We start from the raw sequence: 24,405 nt of genomic DNA, 5'->3' as shown, positions 1-24,405 counted from the left end.
ATATTGACTGGTTAGCTGGAAAAAGCCAGCTCATCCTCCTCCTGGGAGAGGGCACGGAGGAGGAGCCCTCCCAAGGCAGCGGCTCCACGGGCTCACAGGACACGGCAGGGAAGTCCCACGGCAAATATTTCGGGAAGGTGGTGGTGGATGAGTGATCTGCACAGTGGGCAAAGGGGTCCCAGAGCCCTGCAGGCTCCTGGGAGCAAGCTAAAAACACCCACACCGAGTCAGAACAGATCACCAGGAACTGCAAGCAAGGATTGCATCTCATCCCTCGCAGTGATCCCCATCTCCAGGCCTGTCATTGCTGGGAAAGGCAAGCACAGCCTTGGATTCCACACCAAGCTCCCACATGAGGACAACTGCTCATTTGGGACTGCCAGGGAGGTAATGTGTTTGTTAGCAAACCCTGCAAGACACAGGCCAGGGAGCCCTGATGGAGAGGAAGCAATTAATCATTAGTTTTCCGTACAGACGTGGATGATCTGTCAATAATTTCTCTCTGGGGAAAAGGAGATCCAGAAATAACAATCCCAATTAGGCAGGGGAGGTTTAACCATGGGAAGGGACTTGCTGTGGCAGAAGGCTGAGAGCACAGTTCTCACTGACCTTGACCCACTGAGGCCAGAGATGCTTTCTGTGATGCACCAGGGCACCTGAGGGACTGGTGGGATAGCCACACACACAGTTTATCTGTATTACAGCCTGAGACAGCCTCACAGGCAGGACCAGCACAGCAAAAGGACTTCAGGGAAGCTGCTGAAATAAGGAGGAACCGCTCCTGGGAAGCATCACGGGAGCACAGTTTTAGTCCTGAAACCCAAGGTCTCACCTGCAGCAAAAGCCTCAGTTCCTCCCTCCATCCCCAGGGCTCTCATCCCCAAGGACCCCGTCTCTTCCCAGTTCTCCTGGAGCACGATGCCCTCTCCCGGGAGCCCGAGGAAGCGGCTGGAGAAGCTTTTCCCAGCCGGAGGGAGGTTATCCTGGGCTAATTCCCACCAGGGACCCGGTGCCTTGGGGCTGGAAGGGAGGAACGGGGGCTTAAAACCACTGTCCTCACCTCCACCACTGCCCACCGGCCTGCAGAGGATGCTGGACAGGGAGCAAGAGAAGCTGAAGGATCCCAAAAATGCTTTGGAAGCTGAGAGGAAATGAACATATTTTCTGCAGGGCAAGTCCTCCAAATCTCCCCCTCAGATGCCCCAGCCAAGGTAATTTCTTCACACAAGCACAGGCTCTGCCTCCACAGGGTTCCACCTCCTGTCCTCTCACATCTCCTCCACGGTCTCTGTGAAAAAGAAAGCTGAAAACACCTCTTCCTAATGCCATATCCACACTGTCTTTCACCCCTGCCACTCCTTGGGACTCACCAGCAAGGCCTGAGGCAGAGATTTACAGCCCTGCATCACTCTCCTTCTTCATGGGGAGCTCTTACTTTCTGCTTGGTACCCAGGGGAACTGGCTCAGGCCACGTTTCTAGTCTGTCACCTGGAGAAAGGATGAGAAACCAGCCCCTCCCTGCACCCCTGACAGCAACACCTATTAGAAGAGAGATGAACATTCCTTTAATCATTAAAAACCGCCTCATCCATCCCTCCTCCAAGCCTGCAGCATCATGTCCTGGCTGTTCAGTGCCTGCCCCAGTTTTACACAGACAATGACACAGGGTGTCTGAGCAGCTCTGGGGCAGGGGATCCGTGCTGGGTGGGTTTGGGATGGAGAGGAGGCTGCTTGACGCTGGAAAGGGTGTCCCACTCCCACAGCCAGAGCCTGGGAGGCTGGAAGAGAGAGGGAGGATGAGCTCAGGTGGGAAGAAGCAACAACAGCAGGGGCAGGCGGATTCTGGAGGAGCAGAGATCCCTTTTCCTCGCCAGCTTCCCCAGTGAAGAGCCAGGGAGAAAATAATGGATATTTATAAGCAAACCTGTCTCTAAGGCAGCAGTTTCCAAAGTCTAATAATAGGGTTTGGGCTTGTTTATTGTGTGATTCAGCCAGCATTGCATAAAGCTGCTGGAAGGCTCCTGCCTGTCCCGAGAGCTCATCCCCCAGAACTGGGAAGGTCAGAAGCCAAGGATTGTCAGGGATGTGGGAAGGCACCTGTCCCCAGAACCCACCCCAATCTGCAGATTGTCACCACCGTGCCTCCACCAGCGGTGTCAAACCAGACCTGGCAGTGTGGGCAACTGCTGATGACTGCACCACAAACCCCACGTCCACTGGGCCTGGATTTGTTTCCTGCTGACTCAGACACGTGTTGAAAGTGCAGCTTCCCCAGCCAAGCCAGAGGGGAGGACTGAAAACAGGAAAGGTCAAAACAGCCTCCTCCGGGTTCCAAGGGAGAGAACAGGGCTGGGCAGCACCTGGACAGCATGTTCTGAGGCAGAGGGATTGCAGTGCTCAGCTCCCCACCCTGCTCTTCGCTGGCAGCCTCTCCATTTCCACCCAGGGCACAGCAAACACCCCCGAGAATTCCCCTCTGCTCATCCAGGCAGGGCAAGGGCTACAGCAATGCCACACCAGGGCAGGCCAGAGCAGCCTGGGCTGTGGGGGACACACAGGAGCTGGACCCTTTCTGGAAAAATGGCTTTGTTTGGGATGCAGCTCCAACGTTTGGCACAGTCCTCCTCACATCCGTTACCTGCACACAGAAAAACGAGGACTTGCACCAAACATTGGCTGCATCCCTCTGGAAAACACTGAAAACTCCTGATTATTGTCAGGTTCTCAGTTCCCCACCACCCCTCCAAAACAGGAATCCAACTAGAAAGGAAGGTGCAGCAGGCAGAGTCATTTGAAATGGATATTTACTGCACTGTCTTTTCACATTGAACATGTGGTTATGGGCCATGACAACATGGAACAGTCACACAAACAGCACCAGGGAGAGGTGCGACCAGTCCTTCAACTGCACTCCTTTCTTTATTTGATTTAAGGTCAGGGATTTGTTCCTTCATTTGATTTAAGGTCAGGGATCAGCAAGGGAAGAGGCAACAAGCAGGGCAAGAGTTCTGGGTTTGATTTCCTGGCACTGCAGAGCCTTGTGTGAACTTCTCTGAGGGGCAGAGCAGGCTGGGGGAGCTCCTCAGTGCAGTGCAGGGCATTCAGAGCCTCTCCCTGTGCTTCTGAAGCTGCTCTGATGATTGAGCCCAGGCCTTGCTCCTCATCCAGCTCCTCCTCCTTGGTCCCAGCAGTGTCATGTTGGATCCCAGCCTGTCCTTCCCACCCTGCTCATGAGCCCTGAATTTTGCACCTGGGATCAACAGCCGTGCCCTCAGAGGCTCCTGCTTTTCTCTTTGCATCCCAACAGCTCCCCCCAAAAAACCTGCTAAATGATCCCCCTGCTCTGGCACTTGCACACACCCCCCCAGTATAAGAGCAAAGTGGGGCACAGAGCTTGGGCAGAACTCCCTCTCATGCCATCCCACCCCAAAAAAATTCCAGGGATGTGAGTGCAAACAACCCCCTTCATCCAGCCTGTGACACTGCACGTTTGAAAATGGGAGATGTAACAAGCACAACATTGCTCTGAAGCACATTGGACCCATGTAACACACACTGTCTATTCTGGGAAATAGGACTGCAAAAAAAAAAAAAAATATATATATATATATATATAAATTAATCCTTCTCCTCTCTGGAGGATTCCAGAATTTGTAAGATGCTGCAGTCTAGAATTCAAAGGATGTCACGGGTATCTTGGAAAAAATTATTATAAATAGCAAACAAACACTTGGTTTCACAGATAACACAAACACTCTGATCCCATTAAATAGGTAATTGTCTCAGTTCCTAAGTTTGGAGGGTTTTTTTTTCTCCCAAAAGCACAGGTTTATCCTTGAAAGTGTCTCCTGGACAGAGCAACTTCAGGTTGCTTCTCTGTGGTGCACAAGACTTCATTCCTTGAGACTCAGTGCATCTCAGTTCACTGTCAGGCAGGTTTTTCCTCTTCTCCACCACTTTTTTTTTTTAAGAAAACGGAAAATTCCTAAACATTGTTACCTGAAAAACCTCCCTGGATGAACGAAAGCACTACTGGAGCAGAGGAGGGACAGTGGAGGGGTGGGCAGGAGAGAGAAAGGAAGAAGCTGAGGTTTTCCCAGTGCCAGACTGCAACCTGGAGCAGAGCCTCGTCCTGTCATTCCTTTTTATTTTCCGTTTTTCTCTTTTCCAGTGCAACCCAGGGAGCAGCAGGGATAACAAACCCACAGGTGGCTGCTGGATTTTCCAATGGCTTCTCACCAACATGCTGTGTGTGGGCAGAGCAGAGCTGGGCTGGGCTGGGTTGCCCAGGTGTGTGTTTTAGCCTCCCATCTTTTTCCTGCTCTGCCTGGACCTCCTGGATTTCAGGATGGTGTAGTTTGCATACCACGTGTACTGCTCGGAGAGGAGGGGGATGTAGAATGCTCGCAGCAGCCTCGAGGACCTGGAGAAAAGAAAGGAGAAAATCATCCTGAAATGCCCAGTTTTGCCCTTGCTGGCAGGACCAAAGCTGGGCTGTGCCATCACCACCGGTTTAAGAGCAGCAGCCTGACCAGTTCCTCAGGGCACTCTGTGAAGGTGCAAAGCTGCATTTCACAGTCACAGGATATGCTGAGCTGGGAGGGACCCACAAGGGCCACCCAGTCCAACCCTCAGCCCTGCACAGGCCCATCCCCAAGAGTCCCCCCCTGTGCCCCAGAGGGTCATCCAAACCCTCCTGCAGCTCTGGCAGCCTTGGGGCTGTGCCCACTGCCCTGGGGAGCCTGTTCAGTGCCAACCACCCTCTGGGGGAAGAACCTTTCGCTGAGATCCAACCTGACCCTCCCCTGCCACAAGAAGGCATCTCCTTTCTCCCCTCCCAAACATGTCTGAGGAGCAGAAGCTTTGCTGGGCACTGGCATTTTGGAGTTCTGCTGCTCTCGTGCTGAGGGTATTGAATTAAGGAGGGCTGGAGTGCTCCAAGGCCCAGGGTGCTGCAGGCTGCCAGCTCCCACTCCATGCCCTGCCAGCTCCAGCAATTCCAACACTTCCAACAATTGGCCCAGTGGAGCACTGGAGCATGGAGGGCTTAATGGCTGCATGAAATCAGAACCTTTTTATTTGGCTGCTAATTGCTGGAGCTGTGCTGGCTGGGCACATTCTGAGGGTGTGTATTCTCTCCCTGGGTAACCCAAGAGTAAAACCCAGGTTTAAATGTGCAGAGGACAAAAGGTAATGGCCCTGAGCCTTGCAAAGCTTCAAAAATTCCCTCAGCTCGCTGAAAGCAGGGCTGGGGCAGAGTTTTGCTTCCTCAGCCCTGCATCTTATCTCTTTATGCCTTTCAGATCAACCTGCTGGAGGAACTCAGATTTGAGCTGCTGGGTGGTGAGGGATGATGGCACAGAGACCCAGATCACTGCAAAGCCACACAGCTCTGCTGCTGGCACAGCCAAGGTTCTGGACACTCAGTTCAAGCCACCTTTTTTCCAGGAGAGAGATGAACTGTGTTTTGTTGTAAGGCAGCACTGGACACCTTTCAAAAACGCAGGCCAAAGGACAATGGCAGGAACTGCCACTGTGAGCTGCATCTCCCTGGAGGCTCCCAGGCTTCTTAGACAGCCCTGCTGTGATTCAGCTCCTGGATCTCCTGCACCTTTGGATCGAAAGACCATGCAGGAAAAGCCTGGTGGTACCTGCTTGCACTGGCAGAGCACTGATGGGACTGTCAAGGGCTGAGAGTTTTCCAACAAGTTGATCCTGAAGACTGCTCAGCAGCAGGGTCCTGGTCCACAATAAGGTAGAGCACCAGCTTGCTGACTGCTGGAGCAACAGCACTAAGTGTTTATCCTGGCTCTGCTTCCTCCTCTTTGCTGCTTTTGAGGAAAAAACACTCCCTATATCTTTTATTTGCTGGTGTTTTGAAATCCAGGCCCAGTGCTGCCCACGTGGCTGGGCTCACATGGTCCTCATGGCACATGTTCAGAATGTGCAGGGTTCAGCTCTGCTTTCCAGAACAAAAGGATATTCCACCAGCTGCAGTGGCAGAAATCACCTCCTGAATCAGTGTCACCATCCTGAGTGTGCCTGAAACAACCACTCTGAGCAACAAAAGCTCTCCACAAGCTCTTAACTTCACTGGCAACTCAACCCCTCATGGCAGTGGTTTAAATGCCAGTGCTCAGGGTTTCACAGGTTGTGTCAGCAGTGAAACAAGGGGGAGAAAACACTGCTGGTAAAAAGAAAATTTTAAAAAAAGGAGAGGCAGGAATGACTGAGGGAAAACGGGGTGGGAAATGAGGAGAAGGGCAGAGCAGAAAGGAAGATCTGTGCTCTGCCCACCAGTGGATGTCACACTCCATGCCAAGGCACTCATGACAAATAACAGTGCAGTGAACTGGGGTATAAAGGCCACAGCTGATCATTCCTATGCTCCTGCCCCCAAAACAAGCCAAGAACAGAGATCTGTAAAACTCCTTTAGCCACAGGAGACCCCAAAAGTGGAGTTCAAGGTGAAATGATGGAATAATCCAGCTGTGTGCAGGGTTCCCACCAGGTGTTAATTGGTGCCACAGCAAAAGAACTCTTGACTAAAGACACATGAACAGCTGGCATGAGTTCAAACCACCCAGCCTAAGGACACAGGTTAAAAAAAACACAACAGAAAATAAAAGAGGCACCTTGTGTGCTCTGAGAATCACATCTCCCAGAAAGCCCATGGAAGCCTGGTGAATGGTGACACCAACAGATCTGCTCCACAGCTGTAATTAGGTCAGGCTTTGTCCAGCAGCAACTTTCTCACTGAAAAAGAGACCCAAGCCTGGACACGAGCACAAGGCTGCTCTCCCTGCTGCTGGAACTGCACAGAGCAGGGCCCTGCTCTGGGTCCCTCAGGGCTGCTGGTGCTCCCAGAGCTCAGGGAGTCATGACAGAGCTCTCAGCTCAGACAGGGAACCTTTACCTCCTGTCACCTCCCTTCGTCAGGCTCAGCAACCTCAGACAGCAGATGGCACATGGAAGGGGCTGGGATGACAGATGACAGGGAATATATAGAATGTTCTATTTGCATTTGCTTCTAAATTTGTCCCCCCAGAGACTGGGAGTGCGTGGAGCCTTCACCAGCACACAGCTCCCAAGCAGCACTCCATGGGTCTGAGTGTCCAGTTTTTGGGGATTCTGAAGGGAATAGCAGGAGGAAGCTCAACCTCTGCCACAGGGGCAGGACCCAGTGCCTTCCAGCCAGGAAGCTCATGATCAAAGCTCCCTGCAGACCCATTAAAGGTCTGCACTCCCTCCAAGGTGTCACACTCGGTACCAACACGCACCTCAGAGGTAATTCCAAACATTCCTCACTGCTCCTTGTAAAACAAAAGCAGGGAAAACAACTCAAATAACACAGGGGGAACGAGACAGTCTCTTGTCACACTGTGGGGGATGAGATGCTCCAATGAAGTGACCCAGTCATTCACTTTGCACTGAGAATTTTTTTTTTTTAAGGGAAAATCCAAGTGTTTGGAGCAAGCAGACGGTTCAGCCTAAAGAGCTGGAGAAATATGTGCTCCTCAGTGGGGAGCTGTGATATATTTCCCCTTTCCTGTGCCAGATTCGGAGTGCTCAGCCAATATAGAATTAAATGGACCTTGGCAAAGCAGCTTCCTGAGGAGCATAATTAGCTGGTGGCTTGGAGTGCTCTCTAATTCAATTAGCAGCACCATTTATCAGAGCCAGCTGAGATTTACATTTGCACTTGCTGACGTCAATGGGAGGCTCACAGTGAGTCCCAGAAGCCTCCAGTTCAGCAGGAGTGAACTGAGCTGTTGGGGTCATTTATTTTCAAAGAACAAGAGCTGGAGTTTGGGAGTTTGGGTTTGGGTGGGGAGGTGCCTGATGGTTTGGGTTTTTTTTTTTTTTTTTTTTTTTTGTTCTGCAAACCTGAAATCTCCACTGGCAGCTCCCCTCACAGCCCAGCTCAAAGTCACACTTCTGTTCCTCCCCAAGTTTTATAAAGAAAAAGCAAAGCTGCATTTTTCATAGTGGTTTTACACTTATTTCATAGGCAGCAAGAGACATTTCCAAACCACGGTGTGGAAGCAGGTGCTGGCTTGGAGGGACATGCTCAGAAATAAATGTGAGCACTCTGGGGCATGATGCAGCTTCACTGCCTCTACAAACCTGTGTGTCTGACCCTGGGGAGGTCTCCCCAGAGATCTACCAGCTCTGGGATCCTTCTAGCTCCCTCAAGACAAGCTGGGGAGATACACCTGGTTCTCTCACCCCACAGAGTCAGTGATACCCCCTGGGTAAGCCCAGGCCCTCCAGTCCTTCCCAGCCCTGTGCCCTGGAGCTGCCCCCCCTGCCAAGGTCTGTGACGGGGCACAGCTCAGCCTGGAGCTGCAGGAGGTGGGAAAGGCAGGGATGGAAATCAGCCCTGCTGCCATGGCAACCTGGCCTCCTCCACTGCTGGAGGTACCACACCTCCCCTCTGCTCCAGCTGTGCTGCCTCGACAATGAACAGCTCCGGGAATTCCAGGAGTGGGAGCAGGGCAGGCTGGCAGGTGACACCAGCGGGGCTGAGGACGGGGCTGCCCGCTCTCCTCGTCTCCTCCTGGGACTTGCTCTGCAAACCCTCTCCTGTCCCAGCCTCCCATAGATGCAACAGCAGCTTTTGCCAAGGGGGACAGAGCAGCCAGAACGATCCCCTTCACCTTTAGATGATCTGGCAGCTGCTCCCCTTTCCCACCTCCCGTGTTCTGCCTTTCCCATCTCACCATTACCGGGCTCAGAGCTCTGAACTTCCAGGATCTCCCTGAGATGATTCCCAGCTTCCCACAACAAGCTGCTGCTCCGTGGTGAGGTGATGCCTTTGCTACAACAAGCCAAGGCTTCCAGTAGCAGCAGCCACGTGCAGCCTCCCTTCCCGAGCCAGCCACGAAGGACCACACACACAACTGAGTGGGCTCCTGGAGTCTGGCTGCAGCTTCCAGGGATCCCCAGCCAGCAAGGAACTCACTGCTTGGGGATCTAGCTGGAGTTTGGATGATCTAAATGCAACACATCGCGTGTCAGATCAAAATGACTGCACAGGTTCTCAGTGCCAAGACTGGGAATGAGTTTCCAGAGCCTCCTGTCTGGCAGGAAGTGCTCTGACAGCGTTTCCCCTGGAAGAAACAGAGCTCCACCACCACCACATCTACCTGTGTGTCCAGCCAAATTCCTGAGGGCCAGCCAGCCAGGGATGCAGGGGTTTTAGCTGGGAATAGGGAAATGCCCCTGTTAAGAAGGAAGGTGGGGGGGGGAAAGAAGGAAGGAAAATGTCAGTGGCTATGTGGAAACAGCACTAAAGCTGGGAAGAGAGTGACAAGGACTCAGCTCAGCACTGAGCCTCTCAGGGGATCTGAAATGGGTTCAGGAGAGAGAGAGAGTGGTTTGTGGTATGTCCCACGTGAGCTTTAATCAAAAATTCAGAGGCTATGGGTGGAGGCTGGAAGTGCAATAACCCAAAAAGCCCATGAGACAAACCAATTCCCTCTCTACCAAACATCAGCTAAAGCACAGGAAAAATGAGGAATTCTGTGCTGAAAGAAGCCACAGAGAATCCAGGACATCCTGGAGAAGTCTGTGAGACAGCCAGTCATATCAGAATAATTCACTTGGCTTTCATTAGGAAGGTAGAACCTCTGCAGCAGAGCTACCTCGAAAGCACCCCCAGCAAATGACATCCCCAGGAGTTAACCCAAGGGGTCTTAAGGGCTCATCTGGACCTGACTGACCTCAGAGAACTTTAGATCAGGTCCAACCAATCAAAGCTTGGCTATTCAGTGGAGAACAGCAAGATAAACCAGCTCTAAAAGCACACCAATGTGCCTTCCACTTCGTTCTCCCTTCCTGAAGTCCTGCACAAATGTAACAGCAGGGCCCTTGGAAAACACAGGAAAGGCCTTGCCAAGGAAACCTGTTTGTGTCAGCAAGCTGGGAACACTGGAGCTCTCCTGGGAGCTGCTGTATCATCATCACTCTTTCTCTCTGCTTCTCCCAGAAACTGCTGCTCAGACACACAGGCGAGTTGTTCAGTGAGCAGCAGAACTACTGAAGGACAGATTCCAGCAGGGATCTCTGGCAGGGATTTTCTGATGCCTAAGAGAGGTGTGACCTCGCTGGCTGCCTCCTCTGTCTGCCAGCTTTCATGAAGCCTGTGAGAGCTCCTGCCCTCTGAGACTGACTTATACCTGCCTCGAGTTTGGCTGAAACAAGGCAGCAGATTCAAAGGTCTGCTGGGAGGAGATGACACCCACCTCACTCCTTTGGGAAGCAAACCAAAAAACACTCCTTCAGCAAGGAGTGCACTGGGAGGGTTCTTTTTAAAAATAATCCTTCTCACCACCCTTCCTCAGCTGGTTTCTCCCTCTGAAGCGACTTAGGTCATAAATATTGCAGGCACAAGTTTGACAAAGCTTCCACTGTGGCCAGCAAGCTGGAAACTGGATTTCAAGCTGGCATTTGCCAACCTCTCTCCTCCCTGTACACAGCCCCTCCTGCAAGCAGATGTGCCAGCCCTGCCAGCCCTCACCCCCAGCTGGGCAGAGCATACCTGGAAGCGTCAAGGAATGGCTTGTAGGCAATGGTCACCCACTCTTCTTTGTTGGAGGAGTACCTTGGCTCCCTGGGGGTCTCAGCTGCTGTATCCAAGTCCACCAGGTAGTGGCACTTGGAAATGTCAATCTGCAGAGAGAAAGACACCCTTGTGCTTTATTTCCTGTGAGTGGCTCGGTGTGTTTATTTACACAGGCTGTTCCTTAGCAATGGGAAGAGGGTTAAACTTGCAGCAGCAGGGGAAATGCTTCCTGCAGGACACATGGTAACCTGTTCTGAATGTTTTCAAGCAAAACCTTTAAGGGAGAGCACAGGCTGCACCCTCAGGCCCCTCTCGTGGCAAGTCTTGTGTTCTCCCACAGAATTTTACTGCAAACTTCCCTGGACATGCCTGAAATCACTCTCCTGAAGCACCTCTGGGGTTTAATGTAACGATTTAGGCTGAAAACAATTTAATTAGGTGGATACCAGATGGCTCTGTGGCATCACAGCTCAGCGGCAAATGAAATTACACCATGGGAAACTCGGCTGAGGAGAATGTTGAATCCATTCCTTGCACTGTGTGAGAAGAACATTCCAGGCCCTGGGAGAGGTTCTGGCTCATTAGCAGAAAGACTCCCAAAGCACTAACCAAGTTCTCCTGTAAGTGATGTAGAATCATTCAAAGACAAGTTACTGCCTCAAGCACCAAGACTAATCTCACCTTCCAAATTCTCCCCTGGAAGGGCAGGCACTTAAAATGCCAGGTGAAAGATCTCCCTTGCACCATTCCAAGTGAACACAGAGCCAAGGATAATATTCATCCTGGTCAGAGGGCCAACACAGCAACCTATGCATTCATTTGGGCATTTACACAAGACTTTGGTGATGAACAGACCTTGAAATGTTTCCCTGGGCAAAGAAACCATCCGGTGAACAAAGCTGCAGGGGATTTCTAAATTACATCCCCCCCTCCTCGGTTCTCCTTTCCTTTTCCTCCTCCCACTCTCTCTTTATTTGATGCAACTGCAGTGCTGAGTGGTGGGGAGCTAAATTTGGTCCCCCCCTGACTAACAGGAGTGGGCACAGCAGAGAGCTGGAGCTCAGGGCACAGCTGCTGCTGTCTCTCACCAGGGTCTGGAGGGGTGGTAGAAGTGAAAACAAAGTGCTTAAAAAAAAAAACAAACTTCCTCTGAAGTCTGCAGTTGTCAACAGTTGCAGCTTTCAGGCCTGATCTGCTGTTCCTGCTTGGACACATCTTTGCAGGAAACGATGCTCCTTATCTCTTTCTTAGCACTTTCAGACACAAATGCACCTCCCCAGAAGGACAAGTGCAAGGCAAGTGCCGCTCAACGTGATTAAAGAACTGCAAAACAAGATCAAATCACTCTTCTCCCCAGTGTCTCATAGCAACAGAAACACTGAGATTTACTCTTCCATTTTCAAGCAGAGCAGCAACAGATAACCTGCACCTGAAACAGCCAGATCAGCCCCATTTCTGAAGCCACTGATGGGTTTGAAGCTCCATGCCTCAGATAATCCTCCTGAACCATTTGTTTTCTCCTCCTTTAAATGGCCAACAGACTTGTGCTATTTAGATTTATTCACTGTCATAGTCCTTCTGTTGTTTTTTTTTTTTAAATCTGGGTGTGCTTGCACTCATAAGCTCACTCAACTCAAGGAAATACCTTGATCTCTTGGTGTTAGCAGCAGGTCAGAAGCCAAAGCTTTAAACCTGAATTTAAATTTAGTGGCTGGTTTCTAATGCTCCGGGCCCTTCTGCCTGCACGAGAAATAACCAAGTTGTAGGGTGGCATTAAGGAACAAGCACGAAACAAAAGTGTGTTTTGCTCCATTAGTCACAGGCTGAGCACCAGCCAGCTGTCTGTGCTAAAAATATGCCACAGTTCGAGCTTTCATAAATTAAATGCACTGCAGCAGACAGCTCCTCTCAGGTGGGAACACGCCTCCTTCCCATTCCAGTAACTGCATAATGAGCCTCAAAAGAAGGGAGATTTAACCCAGAAGGTTGCCAAGATTTAACCCGTTAATTTTAAAGAATAATTTTAAAATATTCACATGTGTGCACTGCTTTTGTTTAGGCAACACAACACAGACATTAAAAGTATCAATCAGTAATACCAGCGCACATTATCTCAACAGGTTCCCACTGAAATCATTGATGCAATTGTTTCAGTGGAGTTCCAAATTAAGTTCCTCCTTCTCAGCTGCAAATGTGATGAATCCTTCTATATTTAAAAAAGAAATGAAAGTACAGAGAGCAAAATTTCAAAATATTTTCTGCGGGGGGAGACTTCAAACAGCTCATTCAGTTCACCTTCCTGCGATCACACACTATGCTCAACCCAAAATTGCAACAACTGGGAACTATTACTTCTTCTGCTTCTTTTATTATGCCTTTAAATGGGCAGATGAAATGCAAACTGAAAACACTCACATCAATGGGGAAACTTCCAAGTGCTGCAGGGAGACCATTTCTGTTCTCAGGAAACAAACTGGGGGAGACCCAGCCACGGGCATTATATTAATACAAATTACACAGTAATCAGGCAGCCAGGTAAGGAATTCTACGGCGAGGTGAGGGAAAGGAAACAGGAACAGAATCCTTACATATCGGGACGGCTCCTCCTTGTTCTGGTCGTTCATGTCCGTGGGGATGATCCGTGTGGCCAGGGGGCCCTTGGCAAAGGGCTTTGGTAACTGGCCCCTGAATTCCGACAGGATGAACTGGAGCTGCCAACTGCAGGGAACAGGGAGAGTGCAGCAGCCAGTGACTTTTGGGGTGGGGAAAATCAAAGGCAGAACTGAAGACACCTCGTGGTGCCAGCTGAGATGCCAGGACCATTTAGGAGAAGTGCCCCTCACCAAACTGTGCCCTTCACGTGAAAGCACTTACTTCTCAGGCAGGAGGAAGCTGCTGGGGAACCTGTGCCACTCCTTCCCCACACACACGTTGACTGGCCTGCCCTCTGGCACTGTGTGAATGCTGGGGTCAGTGGCAATCCTGTGGAACTCGGGGTACAGGTCCAGGGGCCCGTGGTAGCCTGTGGAAGGCAGAAAAATCCGAAATAAGGCTGAATTAAGAGGGGCATTTACATGGCTGCTTTGGAAAGTCCTCAGAAAGGCTGCTCACATGTAACCTCCTGAACAAATGAACTGGTCTGTGCTGAAAAGTGGCTGGATTCCTTTTAGCACAGATTCTTTATTCCCATTTCCCTGTCCTGGCAACAGCCCCCAGAACCCAAACCCACACTGCTGGGGTGGGAAGGCTCACTGCATGGCTCTGATTCCACCAGGCTCTGAAGGACCGCGCCCAATCCACCTCCATTAAGGACATATGCACCTCATTCCAAGTTTTACACGGGAAAACGCTGTTTCAAGAGTGATTATGTATTTGAAAGCTGAAGTATCTGCCTCAATACCAGTCTGGGTACATTTTTGTATCGGTAGAGTTGCACTGGCTGGAGGTGAGGAGCAGCTTTTGGAGCGATGCAATTCCAGTGGTTCATTCATACATATGGATGAATGTGCACACACACCCACACACATGTGTAATCACTCATCAATGGTGATTACATTAATTAAAGCTTTATCCCCCTCCCTGCAGCAGTGACATCCACATCTTTTTGAGATCCCTGGTTTTTACAGGCTGCCCGTGATCGAAGCGGCACAACCACCCTGGCCAAGCCAAGAGCCCAGGAGAGCCCAGGGCAGGTGTAGAACACCAACCTCCTGTGAAACACCAACCTCTGAACAAGGCAACAGAGCGTGACAGGGACAGAAGGCCGAAGAGGAAGACGGTGCCCAGGGCCAGCCAGTTGGAGGACACCGTGTAGTGCTCCAGGCGGTACCGCTGGAATATGAAGTGGTAACATTTCTGAGGAAAGAGTAAAGAAGAAAGAGACAATAAAAAATTACTCAAAATCTGATTTTAGCAAGACCCTGCCTTTCATGAGGACCTTTGCAGCAGTGGCTGCATCTCCCTCCAGATCTTTGCTCTTTGAGGTTTTTTTAATTCAGATTCATCAAAACGCACAGAAATTCACATTTTTTGGTCACATTTTTTAAGTGGTAATTCAGAGTACTTAAAGAAGTTCTCAGCTCTTTTCCCCAAGGCAGGCTTCAGGTCAAAGCTCTCTCCCAGTGCTCCAGCTTGGTTGTTCCCAGGTGAAGCAGGAGCACCTTTCAGACACTGCAGAAGTTCCCTAAATGAGGCAGAGTTCATTTTCCAGGCTGCACTGACTTGCTCTCCAACTCAAAGTTCCATGATCCAGATTTCCTGGGTGACTTGTAGTTGTTTTACCCTGCCTGTACAAACTCACGCTTTGAAGTGGACAAAAGAAAACACAGGCCACTCTGAAACTGATAAAGAAAAGCCTTTCAGGTGTTTTATTTTTTTTTTTTTTTATTTAAAAGCCTTTCTGGGAACACTCGGGAGGAAATGCATCCAGCCCTTAGCTTGGGCCTTTCTGCAGCAGTGGTTATTCACTTCCTATCCTCAGCTGGTTTCTGTTTCTCTTGTCCTGTTTTGCATTTTCCTCCTGACAGTCAGATCCACGTGGTTTGGAGGGGGAGAGTGAGAAGCCTGGACTGCTGGTGGGCAATCAGTTCTCAATTCCCAGCTGGATACTCCATGTCATCCAGCAGGGCTTAAAAAATGCAGGGCAGAAATGTACACGAGATTTTACTCAAGCCATATCTGGCAAAGGTCCTGAACCATTGCCTGGTGATGCTGTGACAGCCAGAGCCATAAAACTGCTGACATCAGAGCTTCATCCTGGATGGATGCAAGGACTGAAACTCAGCTGGAGGACTCCAGGTGGGCACTGACACATCAGCAGTGATGGGAGATCAACAGTCAGGAGGGAAGAAGCAGGACAGGAGCTGCCACTGGTGCTCAGCAGGACACAGGAGGAACAGCAGGATGAGGCCAAACAGCAGGAACAGGCTCCAGCAGGCACTAATGGCTGCATTTCTGGGCCTTTTTAGCAGGGGAAGATGAATAATTTTGACTCTGGGAAGGTTTATATCAGCCTCTATTAGCGCTTTGCTCTGTGAAGTGCTTCAAGTGATATTTACTAAACATCCAGCTTTTGGCTCCTCCAAATATCCAGCGCAGCTTCCCTGCATCTAAACAAGCTCACTTTTCCTTTCTCAAGCCAGGGAAGGACTTAACAGAATCCTACACACCCACATTCCTGCCCCTGACCACCAGACAAGGGAGGCCCTGACAGTCCTGAACTGTGTCACAGGCACAGATTTTCTGCAGGTGTTCCCAAACTTTGGGGAGCAATGTTAAAAGAAATCAGCTGGAAATTATGTTCCCTAAAGGTGTGAGCTTCATCTAAAAACATGTTCCACTCAAAACTTACCTGGAGAGCAGAGAGAGCCACAGCACCGGAGAGACAGATGAGGGGATAGATGGGAAAGAGAAACCTCTCCTCTTTGTGGGGCTGGCTGAAGAAAATCATGATCCAGATGTACATGGGAGCCAGAGTCAGCCAGTAGGGACGGCCCAGATTCTGAACTGGAAGAAAGAGAAACTCAGCAAAGCAGCAAAAGGCAAGAATGAGGGGTTCCACCTGTTCCCTCCCTTGCACAGTCACATCTCACCCCCAAAGCCCATTCTCCAGACCCAAACCTTGCTGCCTTCAGACACAAACGCAGCCTGTCCTGAGCGCCCACGCTGCTGAAATCCAAACAGTCCAAACAATCAGCACAGAATTGGGATCAGAGAATTTGTATAGATACAAACACAAGGACAGAAAATAAGGGACTGCACTACTGAATCCAAGCAAGAGACAAAACCCACGAAGGACTGACGTATCCAAAGATCTCCTGCTGTGTTTTGTACACACAAAGATCAGAAGGGATCTCCCCTGGATCCCCCTCTCCCCTTACAAAGGGTTGTTTGTGGACTGAAGTTTCCACAACCTTCATTGCCTCATTACAAAAATAACAGCATGAGAGGTCTCTCAGGCGCCTTCTGCTTAACAGAGGAAATAACTGATTCAAAAATAACAACAATTACCCTGAATTTCAGTCGCACTGAGGAGGGTTCTACACTGCCTGGCAATTCACAGTCCCTTCTCTGCCTCCTAACTACTCCCAACAGCAGAGTTAAGCAATTAAGCCAATGGTATTTCACAGACAATAAGAACAAAGCACTTGGCAGAATCGCTCCCGCTGTTAAGTACAAGAACACCAAGTGAACAGCAGGAAATCTTGCGTTTACAGGATCTCCTACTGAGCTTTCACTGGTTCCTGACAGTATGTCACTCACAGCCAAGGAACAGAGACGAGCAAATACCCGTTGACACACGTTTTCATGGGGGATTATGATATTTCTGCTTCTTGTATTCAGTAAAAAAATCAGAGAGAGAGCAAAGCACTGACTGGACTGATGAATCTGGAGGCTGCTGCTGACACTTGATGAATCTTCCTCAGGAGAACAGCAGAGAAGAATTCACACTTCCTCTCCAGAGTCCCTTACCAAATGTCATGTGTTTAAACTGATGTCATTTCATTATTTAAGAAAAAGCCCGACGTGAAGCAGGGAATATTCTGGTTCCTCCTTTTCCTGCTCTCAGTATCTCCACACCCTTGGGGACACTTCCCAAAGCATGGGCAGCCAGGCTGCCCCGCCAAGGCTCAGTCCTGTGAGCTCAAGAGTGTCTTTCACAGTGTACAGAAGAGTCCAGTTCAACCCCAGAAATGCTCCCCAATAACTCCAAAGGTTCCCATTTCCAGCTGCAGACCAGATGGAAACAAGAGGTACACAGCTCCTTTCCCTCTTAAGGCTATTGAAATGTCAGACTGAGGGTTAGGTACCACACCCCTTGTTAAACTTGCTCTGGGTATGGGTAAATTCAGCCTTGATAACACATTGTTCTTCTGGAGGTGGAGGCAAGGAACAGTCCTGGACTGCTCTTTGTCAGGCTAAAGCTCTCCCTGCAGTGAGCAGGCTGAGCTCTGGGCTGTCTGTGCCTGGCTCTCACAGCTGCCCTGCACTCACCATGGAACTTCTGCAGCAGACACTCCATGAGACAGGTCAGTGGCAGCACCAGCAGGGCCAGAATAAAAGCCACGTTGAAATTCAGAAAGCCATTGATGAAGTAGAAGGACCAGGGTTCTGTACCTACAGGGTGAGAAAAAAGAAACAAGAGGTTTGGAATGACATCTGGAAGAAAGAGTTTGCATTCCCACTTCACCCCAACAAAGACTCCGCCACTGAAGCTCATCCAAATGCTAGTTTTGGTACCTCCTCAGAGTCAGAACTATCTAAGATATGCTTCAACCAGCTCTGCCTCCTACCATGGCACACTGGGGTACTGGCTGCGAGCTTCCAAGGATGTAAATTCAAAGGCATTCCAATCCAACTGTCATTTATTTGGATGCTTAAAACCCTTAACAATGAGGAATGCCAGTTCCTCTCCACACATTTCCCACTCCCTGGGCGTGATTAGCTCAATCAGTCAGTAAATGACACGCGGGGGCTTTAATCACTGCACTGTTGTGACATGTGTCACATGCCACAGCAATTTCCTGCAATCAGAGCCACTTTAAGAAGGGTCCGTGTTGAAATTAATCAGACAACTGCAAAGCAGCGAGGAAAACCCAAACCCTCTGCAGCTCCCACAGCTAAACACGGGGAGAAGCTGCACCAGGAATGTCACCAACCTGTCACTGGAGTCGCTGAGGCCAAGAAAACTTGCAGTTATTAGCACTGAAGGTAAATAGCAGTTATCAGGTAAATCCCAAATCTTTAAAGGGCAGCAGCAGGGACCATCCAGTCCACCCTTCCACCTGCCCTATGGAAAGCAAACTGGCTCTTTCTAGCCTGGTCTCTGATTTGGCAGCCTGGGGATCAGGAGGGAAGGACACTTCATGAATAATCCATAACCCAAACACACCCCTAAGGGATGCTGCTAATAAAGAGATCAGGTGGTGTGAAGCACAGCTTTAAGGAGAAAAGGCTACTTTCTAACAGGTTTTTTTTGCAGTGTGAGCGAATTGCCCTCAAAAACTAAGCACTGGAGCATCCCCTCCTTCTCCAATAAACGATTTTCTTCTCTGGGAGAGGAGAAAAAAAATAAGGCAAAAAGAAAAAGAGAGAGGAGAACAGTGCACAGCAGGCAAAAAGCAATAGGCTGGGTCGTGGTGACTCACCCATTCAGAGCCACTCAGGCTCAAAGCCTCCCAGGGCAAAAGGCTTTTATTCCTGGTACCCACACGACTCAAGGTGAACTGAGAGAGAACTGCAGCGTGAAAAAAAGAAAAACCCAGTGCACACATGGAGTCCTGACCCAGAACATCATCCTTCAAGCAGGGAGGGACACTGAGGAACTCTCCATGCTCAGAACTGATGGGAATGTGCTTCCACAGCATCGCCTCCAGAGCAGGACAGGAGATGGAAGTTCCTGCAAGTGTCCCACAGGCTGGAGCTGCAGGACAGGCACTGATGAAGGCAGTGGGAAGAACACCGTGGCCCAGCCAGTTCCTGGCACAATGGTTCCATGGGGATAACCAGCTGGAAGCGCTGTCAGGCACTGAGCCAGGAGATGCTTTGCCCTTGGAGATCTGACAGGCTCCAGGAGCAATCCCGGAGATGCAACTCCCACCCAAGGTGATGGAACTGGACAAACCACCACGCTGCCCCCTGACCACAGCCATGGGGAGGCCAAAGCAGAGCACTTGTAAAATAGGCTGAGGCTCAGCTGCCCCACCCTGTGCTGGTCCCAGCCTGGGTGCAGGCAGGGGCTGCAGCTCAGCTCTTCAGCAGTAACTAAGCTGTAATAATTTGCTCATGAATCACAGCCCTCATTCTTAGCAAGCCTGATTCAGTGCTGGTGTAACAAACACTCTGCTTGCTGCCCTTCTTTTATTTTCACTCTGCTGAAGAACCAGGACCCAGCAGAGCAGGGTGCCACATCAACAGCCCCAGCTGAACAGAGCCCCCCCCACAAAGTGCCACCACACTGAAAGTGCCAGCCAAGGCTGTGGGCACAGAAAGTGGGGCAAGACTCTGGTCACAGATTGTGATTTCTCAGAACTTATGTAGGCAAAAACCTCACAGAATCGGGCTCAGGGATATATGCTTAGAAGCTGCTTTCCCTGAGCTGTAGAAAACCTAATTACCCCAGGGAAATACTAATTGCACAGACAGTATTTATGTGGAAGGACTGTATTGCTAAAGAGAAAAGAAAAATAAGAAATTGAACCTTGTCTCCAAAACACTGTGGTGCTTACACTGAAGATGGTGTGGGCTGGTCACTCTGCTCCCATCATGTGAAAGTTGGGAAATCCCAGCTCCAAAGCCAGCAGGGACTGGCCAGCCCCTCATCCCCCCTGCTGGTGTTATTTTCCCCCAGCGTTTAGAGGCTCTCTAAACACACAGCCTTGTCCTGGCCACACTGCATTAAAGAGCAATTTCAAGCAGGCTCTTTTACTAGCCTGAGGATGTTATATGAATGTCACTATGAATAAAACACTTCAGAACAGATTGGTCCCTGGAGGCTTCTGCAAACAACTCATGCACCAGTGTGGAAAAGGTCAGGCACAGGCCCCTGCCAAAACCTATCAGAGACACGGCCTGGAGTTTACTCACAGAAAACTCACAGCAACAGCCTTCAGAGCCTTCCTGCAGAGAGGAGGAACCCTGGCAGAGCAGCTGCTGCCCTGCTGTGCCACGGCACAAGTGACAAATCACCACTCAGCACCACCCAAAACAGCCCTGCAAAGGAACCAACGGCTGTGGGTGCAGGGCACGGCCAGAGAGAGCCTTGCTGCTGCTGAGCACTGCTGAATCCCTCCTGGAATAGCTCAGCTGGGATCAAAGAGAGGGCAGGGATGAGGCAGGGGCCCTGCACCCTGAGGCCTACCCCCCAGCCCCTCTGAAGCCCTGCAAGAAATGTAAAACTTTGCTACTCCTCATGGACAACTTACTGCAGTGGCAGCTCCCAAACACACACAGCACTGCCATCGAGGCTCAGAGCTGGCATTTGGGTCACACAGTTATCAGGGGACACTCCCTGCAGGCAGATGATCTGCCTCATGGCACCCTCAGATCCCCCTTGCCAGCAAAGCCCAGGCCATTACACTGCCAAAAAGCAAAGGGATTCCCAAGGCACAGCACAGATTTGGGACTGCAGAGACACAATGTGAACTGAAAAAACCCAATGGATTCTGCACTGCCACCCGCTTTTCCAAGGTTTCTGCACCCTGGCTGTGAGGAACAACAGCCAGGTACTCAATTAGAGCTGACAAACACACACAGGTATCCCCTGTGCTCGCTGCCCTGGCTCAGCAGCCAAACACTGACAGCTCAGCTGTGACACTGAGACACCTCACGGTGGTTTGCAGAACTGGGATGTGAACAAAAGCGGCACCAACTCGAGGCAGTGGCCTGTGGATTCCCAGCTCGACAGAGACATCCTGTGTCCAGAAGCTGGAGCTGCAGCCTTTGGAGCTTGCAGGAGGCTTTTGCTCCAGGGTACATCAGAAAAAAAAAGGGTTGGCAAACAAGAGCTGGGAGGGGGTCACAGCAGCAAGAAAAACTCCCAACTCCCTTCTTGGCTTGTTATCTCAAACTCACCGTAGAGATCAGGCCCGTGAGGGGTGAAGACATTGTATAAAACAATGTTGAGAGGTGCAACCACCAGCTTCCCGTAGTAATAGCTGTCCACCACCACCAAGGGCACCTGGAAGAAAGCAGCAGTCAGTTAAAGTGCCAGGAGCTTCTGCACTCAAGCTCCCTGTGATTTTCTGAAAGGAATTCAGCCCTCCTGTCACAAGCCCAATCCTTTCCCTCTTTGCTTTGCCACAGGCACTTACCAGAAACAGGATCAATGACACCACACACCAGTTCAGGAAACTTTTCCACCTCTGCTTCAGTATCAACAAGTCAAAGGCAATAGGAAGCCTGAAAGAGAGACCAGCTGTCACCTGGAGACCTTGGCTTTCCCCGCTGAAGGTTCTCCAAAGCAAGCTGAGAGAGAACCATCACTTTGCTGGCCTCTGCTCCTACTGCACATCCCAGCCATCCAACTCAAAAAACATCTGACAAGAGTGCTTCCCTCTTCTTACCCCAGAGCTGCACTGAAGGGCCAGCCCAGGAGGGCTCCAGCAGCCACCCCCAGCACTGCCACAGAGGTCTTGTCCATGTACCAGCCAGTCATGGCAACCACCGTGGTGTACATGCAGAAACTGCTGGGCAGGAAAGCTGCAGCACAAGGGAGGAGAGGGGTCAGCACAGCCTTCCCACACTTCATACCCACAGCAAGTGTCTTACACGAGTCTCACACTGGCTGGGAAAAGGGGTGCAGCCAGGCAGAGGGGGCAGGACACAAAAGGCAAGTGGAAGTGCCAAAATCTGAGCCTCCTTCCTTAGGTTAAAATATGTGCAAGGAAGAGACCCTGTTTAAGAGGCACAGCCAGGAGGCAGCAACAGAAACAAGCAGGAAACAAAGAGGAAATTGAAACATGCAATAGAGTGACACAAAAAACATAATCTGAATCAACACTTATTCTATCACACCTGCCAGGAGAAACACCTCCAGCAGAACACAACCATAACAAACATACACTAGAGATACATAACACAGTGTTAGAGGTGAGTTAGAGCTGTGGCTTCTCTTCTCTCTGGTCCTGTCTCTGGTTTCCAGGGACAAGGTCGCTGTCAGTGTCACTGCTATGAGCAAACCTACCTGCAGAAGCACAGAACATCCCCGTGCTGAGCACCAGGAAGGCCAACATCAGCCTGCTCACATGCAGCCCAAACTTCTTGCACACAGCCCTGAGGAAGCAAGAGGGAAACAGACCCCAAAAAGATCCTTAAATCCAGATTACTCCCAACAGAAAAAGTGCAAGGTAATAGCCTGAAAATCACAAATGAAGAGGCAGCGGGTAAAAATAAAAACCCGGTTTAGACAAGATAATTGTATGTTAAGGATTTACTGCTTTTACTGGATGTAAACAGCACTGGCAGACGGATTACAGACAGCAACAATTAATGTCTTCCAGTAAAATTCACTATGGTAAGCAAACAGCACCAGAGTCTCCTCCAGCAGAGCTCAGTCTACAACACTCCCCCCCCGCTTGCTGCTGTCGGTGAGAAAACCAGTGTAGTCAGCAAAAAGCTGGAGTGGAGATGTGGGTGGCAGCTCTGAGAGTACAATTTTGTCCTAATTGTGGAATTCTCACCACTATTTCATTAAGTTATCAGGGGAACACATATTTTCAAGGTTCACTTTTAAGCAGCCCCATCTACACGAGAGCTTCGGAGGGTATTTCCTGTGCATGGCACTCAAAACACTCATTGCAGACAGACTCTAACACTCACTTGTAGAAGTAGAGTTCACAAATGCAGCTCAGGAAGGCCAGGAAGCATCGGAGGAAATAGAAGATAAGGACCTAGGAGACACGGTTGGAATGTGAGGAAGGCACAGGACACAAATTGGGCTTGTAAAGCATCGCGGGGAAGGGGAACTCACAAACCCTCCTAAATCCTTACACATGTCAGTTGTTTGTCAACAAAGGAGAGTTTTGTATTTCAAAAGCAGGTTTCACACAGGTGATTTACCTTGTTGGTTTGCAGGACTCGGGCATGGAACCAGGCTGGCAAGGCATGGAGCCACAGGTAAGCATAGGAGCGGATGGCATAGGCTGGGGAGTACTCCCACGTCTGAAACCCCTTCCCATAGATGAGGTAGTGTGTCTGCAATGGAGATTAAATAAATGAAACAGCACGCATCACACAGAGCAGCTCCCCACTTCCCACCTCCGAATCCTTCAGCACAAAAATTCCTCTTTGAGAGGCTGGCACGGGGTTCTAAATTAACCTGCATCTGCACAGGCCAAGTACCCGCTGCCAAACCCCAAGGGCACGGAGCCACTCACCGGTTCCCAGTAGTTGAAGGTCTCGTCACAGTCAGAGATGTTGCTCAGGAGGGCTGCACAGAACCTGGCCGAGATGAGACACTTGAAAGCTGTTGATCCTTCGGGGGCCCAAACTTGTCCTGCTTTGCTCCCGGACGATCTAATCCAAAGGGGAGGGGGGGGGTAAATTAAAAAAAAAAAAAATACGAATACGCACCAGAAAGGCTCAGCAACGAGACCGAGCGACACTAAAAGGGCAGAAGAGTGTATGTGAGCCGCTGACTCCCCTAAGTGGGGTGGGTACCAGGGAAGCAGCATCACCCACCACCCCCCCAAACCAGAGGGGCTGCTGCCGGCCGGGGAGATGCTCCAGCACCGCCGCACGGGCGGGTGGGGGGCTGGCAGCGCCCGGGGTGCTCCCCTGACCCCCGCCGCGGCACCCACTCTGCCCGCGGCTCCTCCGCCTCCGGCCGCCGCCCCGCCGCCTCCCCGCCGCCCGCCCGCGGCCGCTGCCGGGCCCCCTTGGCCGCCATGCCGGCTACGGGCATGGCCGGGCGGGCGGGGCGGGGCGGCAGCGACGGTGAAGCCGCCGCCGCCATGACGGGTGAGGGCAAAGGGAGCGCGCGGGGGAGGCGGGAGCGCCCTGCCCTCACACACAGGCCCTGCCCTCACACACACGGTCAGTGTCCCTCACACGCGGTCAGTGTCCCTCACACACGGTCAGTGTCCCTCACACACGGTCGGTGTCCCTCACACACTCGATCCCTGCCCCGGGGGGGGACACGGGATGTGCCCCGCAGTCTTTAATTTGTTAAAAGAAAACAGCTGCGCGTGTCCACCGTCCCGTGGATGCCTTTTCGCAGTGTAATTCTACAGGTCCCGGTACCCCGGGTCGCTGCTGGGGTTCTCTGTCAGCTGCGGTCACAGCTGCTGCTGCGGCAGCAAATGATGCGCTACTGGTGTTTTACAGCTGTTTTAGGGCTG

The 24,405-nt window shown here is 50.9% G+C and overlaps 1 protein-coding gene across 2 annotated transcripts; it reads right to left on the bottom strand.

Moving 5' to 3' along the window:
• Positions 1 to 4,279: 4,279 nt before the first annotated feature.
• ALG9 (ALG9 alpha-1,2-mannosyltransferase) lies at positions 4,280 to 23,954 on the bottom strand. Of its 2 annotated transcripts, XM_027903513.1 has the most exons (15): positions 23,866 to 23,954; positions 23,443 to 23,581; positions 23,126 to 23,260; positions 22,886 to 22,956; positions 22,251 to 22,339; positions 21,631 to 21,766; positions 21,379 to 21,466; positions 21,140 to 21,245; positions 17,561 to 17,683; positions 15,918 to 16,072; positions 14,293 to 14,422; positions 13,442 to 13,589; positions 13,156 to 13,285; positions 10,544 to 10,674; positions 4,280 to 4,423 (listed from the first exon to the last, which is right to left on the bottom strand). In XM_027903513.1, exons 1-15 carry the CDS (start codon positions 23,952 to 23,954, stop codon positions 4,300 to 4,302), a joined length of 1,794 nt encoding a protein of 597 aa, XP_027759314.1. In that variant the 3' UTR covers positions 4,280 to 4,299. The 2 variants fall into 2 exon arrangements, with proteins under 2 accessions (XP_027759314.1, XP_027759315.1); XM_027903514.1 differs by lacking the exon at positions 23,866 to 23,954 and having other exon boundaries at positions 14,293 to 14,398; positions 23,443 to 23,574.
• Positions 23,955 to 24,405: the final 451 nt, after the last annotated feature.

This window comes from Empidonax traillii, unplaced genomic scaffold (assembly GCF_003031625.1).
Source record: "Empidonax traillii isolate 1590-97213 ecotype Southwest subspecies unplaced genomic scaffold, ASM303162v1 scaffold975:size500420, whole genome shotgun sequence".
Taxonomy (NCBI): Eukaryota; Metazoa; Chordata; class Aves; order Passeriformes; family Tyrannidae; genus Empidonax; species Empidonax traillii.
The sequence above is the reverse complement of the archived record's forward strand: the minus strand, read 5'-3'. Positions and strand labels throughout refer to the sequence as shown.

Excerpts from the sequence above, each read along its gene's own strand:
- ALG9 (XM_027903513.1), bottom strand. The coding sequence starts at position 23,954 with ATGGCGGCCAAGGGGGCCCGGCAGCGGCCGCGGGCGGGCGGCGGGGAG. Across the intron at positions 14,423-15,917 it reads TGGCTCTCTCTGCTCTCCAG|AAATGTTACCACTTCATATT; the intron begins GTAAGTTTTGAG and ends CTCTTTCCTCAG. Across the intron at positions 13,590-14,292 it reads CTCTGTTGCCTTGTTCAGAG|GCTACCACGGGCCCCTGGAC; the intron begins GTTGGTGTTTCA and ends TGCCTTCCACAG.